At 49.7% G+C, this 3,560-nt stretch overlaps 1 protein-coding gene across 1 annotated transcript in view; it reads left to right on the top strand.

Moving 5' to 3' along the window:
* Positions 1-3,560, top strand: part of SLC34A2 (solute carrier family 34 (type II sodium/phosphate cotransporter), member 2) — a 30,705-nt gene that overhangs the window by 16,138 nt on the left and 11,007 nt on the right. The window contains exon 5 of the mRNA XM_011968735.1: positions 1,952-2,095. Coding sequence (XP_011824125.1) covers positions 1,952-2,095 — 144 coding nt within the window. The remainder of the gene's footprint in view (positions 1-1,951; positions 2,096-3,560) is intronic.

The following is a 3,560-nucleotide window of genomic DNA, read 5'->3' as shown; positions in this document are numbered from 1 at the left end:
CTTTCTCTCTCTCCCGCCACCCCACCCCGCTGCAGAGAGAGACACCAGAGGGAAGATTCTCTGTGTCTTCCAAGGGATTGGGAGATTGATTTTACTTCTTGGATTTCTCTACTTTTTTGTGTGCTCCCTGGATGTTCTTAGTAGCGCCTTCCAGCTGGTTGGAGGTAAGAATGAAAGACCGAAAGGTCTGGGGGTGAGGGGCGTTATCATGAAATGTGGTTCCGAGAATAAAACTCAGCAAGCCCTCTCCAGCTGCAGCCTCCTCGAGTGTTTTAGGACTGGAACCCACCTCAGATCATTTACGAAGTCTATGCTTTCTGTTACAGAAGAGAAAACCGAGGCCTACACAAAGGGCTATGACTTGGCCCAGGTGGCTTAGGCCAGGAACTGGGGCTAGAGGCTATTCCAAGCTATCAGCCAGTTGAGTTTGTCCACAAACCCCAGGCAGGAAGTTGTTTGACATAAAGACTTAGCTGAGGAATTCCTATATCCTCCCCACCAGAGAGAATTCTGGAATGAGAAAGAGCGCCCTTTCAAAGGTGGGCCCTTGCTGGGGGAAGGACAGAGCCCCTTCTCTGGGCTGGAGGAATCTGCATCCATTGTAGTTACCTACACAGCCCTCAGGGCTGCGTGTGCCCATGCAGTGTGAGAACCCGGAAGGGAAGTCACCCTGTGCTTGGTTACCTTGGTACCTCAATGGTGACATCAGAAACAAACAGGCAGCACTCTGAGTGTCTACTGGGTGCAGGCATTTTTGGGGGCCCTCTATCAAACATTCTTTCTCAAAGCTCTCCCATTTACGGAGATATCATGAACCAGACCTGAGACTCACAGCCTGTAATTAGCAGAGTAAGATTCAGTCTCAGATCTGGGTGTCACAAAGGACCATGGATTTCTGCAACCCTTGGTGCCTCTCTTGGGAACCCATCTGTGTGGCTTGGGAGAGTTGGGGAGGTGGGCATTCATGGGAGAACATGAGGGGCAAAAACTTCTTTTTTTTTTTTTTTTTTGAGACAGAGTTTCATTCTTGTTGTCCAGGCTGGAGTGCAATGGCGCGATCTTGGCTCACCGCAACCTCCGCCTCCCGGGTTCAAGCGATTCTTCTGCCTCAGCCTCCTGAGTAGCTGGGATTACAGACATGCACCACCATGTCTGGCTAATTTTTGTGTTTTTAGTAGAGACGGGGTTTCTCCGTGTTGGTCAGGCTGGTCTCCAACTACCGACCTCAGTTGATCTACCCGCCTCGGCCTCCCAAAGTGCTGGGATTACAGGCGTGAGCCACTGCGCCCGGCCTCCTGAACATTGTTTCTGGGCTCCCTGGTCCATGGGAACATCGGCTATGGGCTTTGCTGTCTGGTTATCTCAGACAATTCATCTGCATCCTCTGGGCTTCCATCTTCTTTATACCATGGACTTGGGAATGCATTGATGGTCTCAGGCACACTCCTGAGGATAACTCTCCCAGCATTCAATTACAGGCTGGTGCTAGGGCTAAGGATGGATAGAGAGATCTACTCTTGGAGGATAAATCTGAATTAGGTATACACCCCAGAGACATCCAGGAGGCTCACTGGCACCCACTGGTCCCAGTACAAAGTTGAGGCTGTATTCCTGAGCATGGAAGGGCTTGCTGACCGAGGAGTGTTTGAAGAGTGGGAGGATGCAGGGCGAAGGAACAAGAGTAACCGGGGGCTCACAGTGGGTCGGGAACCAGGGCAGAGAGACAGAGACAGGAGGCACGTGTGGGCAGCCAGTGAGTTTCCTGCCTTATCAGCAGCACTGGGAAGAGACATGGGGAAGCAAGATTCCCTGGGTGACTGCCGGGATGGAGACTGGAGGCTGGACTCTCCAACCCACAGCCAGCTGGCCTTGGATGGAGGCTTCTGTTTACTCATTGCCTACCTAATCCCCCTCGATCACGTTATGATTGTTTTTTGTTTTTTTTCCCTAGGAAAAATGGCAGGACAGTTCTTCAGCAACAGCTCTATTATGTCCAACCCTTTGTTGGGGCTGGTGATCGGGGTGCTGGTGACCGTCTTCGTGCAGAGCTCCAGCACCTCAACGTCCATCGTTGTCAGCATGGTGGCCTCTTCATGTGAGTCAGGGCACCCATGAGCCCATCTGCATTCCAGACACTCTTCTGTCTGTCTGGGGGAGGGAAGGGGTGGGCAGGAATTCAAGCTGAGTATGTCCAGGCCTTGTTACCATTGTCTTCCTATCTTGTCCTGGCTACAGTGTGTTCCCCTCTTGATCCAAGGCAACTTCCTGTTTCCATTTCGATGGCAGGATCTGGAAATAGACCCTGCTGCTGGAGTTCTCAGCTCTGAATTCTCTAGGACTGTGCTTTCCAGACCTGTAGCCACTAGCCACATGTGGCAATATTAATTTTATTGAACCTTAATTGATTTAAAATTAAAATATAACATTCAGTTCCTCAGTTGTACTAGTTACGTTTCAAGTGTTCAAGAGCCACCTGTGGCTGGCAGCTACCCTACCGAGAAGTAGAGACACAGAACATTTCCATCACTGCAGAAAGTTAGTTCTCTGGGACTGGGCCACTCTCAGTGCTAAGCAGAAAGACAACTAATCTCATCACAAATTGCTCTGGGACAACTGAGCTTGGGGAGATGGCACACTAAACTTGTACCTGCCTGATAATTGCTGCGGCTAGGTTGGACAGACTCTCTGAGGGGGACCAGTTTGAACTGATGATTATTATTCTTTTCTCTATTTTCTTTTTAAATAGAGACTTGGGTCTCACTGTGTTGCCCAGGCTGGTCTCAAACTCCTGGGCTCAAGTTATCCTCCCACTTCGGCCTCCCAAAGTGCTGAGATTACAGGCCTGAGCCACTGCCCCTGGCCAGAACTATTTTTCTTCCCAAGCCAGCATCGTAGCCAAAATTAACTAGAATGTTTCTGGTCCAGTTAGAAAAAGGTATTACACTTTCAAAATATTTTACTTGTTTATGTCAGAAAAAGTGCAGCAATATGCTGAGTTTGTTTGAAAAAGTTGCACTGCCTGGAATGAAGTGTCTGATATCTAGCACAGAAATGATGCTTCCTGGCGGGGCCCAGTGGCTCACGCCTGTAATCCCAGCACTCTGGGAGGCTGGGACCAGCCTGACCAACATGGTGAAACCCTGTCTGTACTAAAAATACAAAAATTAGCTGGATGTGGTGGCGCGTGCTTCCAATCTCAGCTACTCGGGAGGCTGAGGCAAGAGAATCGCTTGAACCTGGGAGGTAGAGGTTGCAGTGAGCTGAGATCGCGCCATTGCACTCCAACCTGGGTGACAGAGCGAGATTCGTCTCAAAAAAAGAAAAAAAAGAAGGAAAGAAATGATGCTTCCTTAAAAGCGAGCCTTTGTGCCATGCACAACTGACTCACCTGTACGTGCAAGCCCTGGCACTCCACCTAAGTCCTTAATCAGCGGGTGCCTCCGGGTCTCCTTCAGGCTAGCCTTGGATCTGCAATAGGGAGGAGGGAGGAATCTAGAAAGGCACTTTCATCAGATTCATAGTGAGGTGCATAGTGAGGTGCCAAAAAAAAAAAAAAAAAA

Source organism: Mandrillus leucophaeus, unplaced genomic scaffold (genome assembly GCF_000951045.1).
Source record: "Mandrillus leucophaeus isolate KB7577 unplaced genomic scaffold, Mleu.le_1.0 Scaffold858, whole genome shotgun sequence".
NCBI classification, from domain to species: domain Eukaryota; kingdom Metazoa; phylum Chordata; class Mammalia; order Primates; family Cercopithecidae; genus Mandrillus; species Mandrillus leucophaeus.
This window is presented reverse-complemented; position numbering and strand designations above follow the sequence as displayed.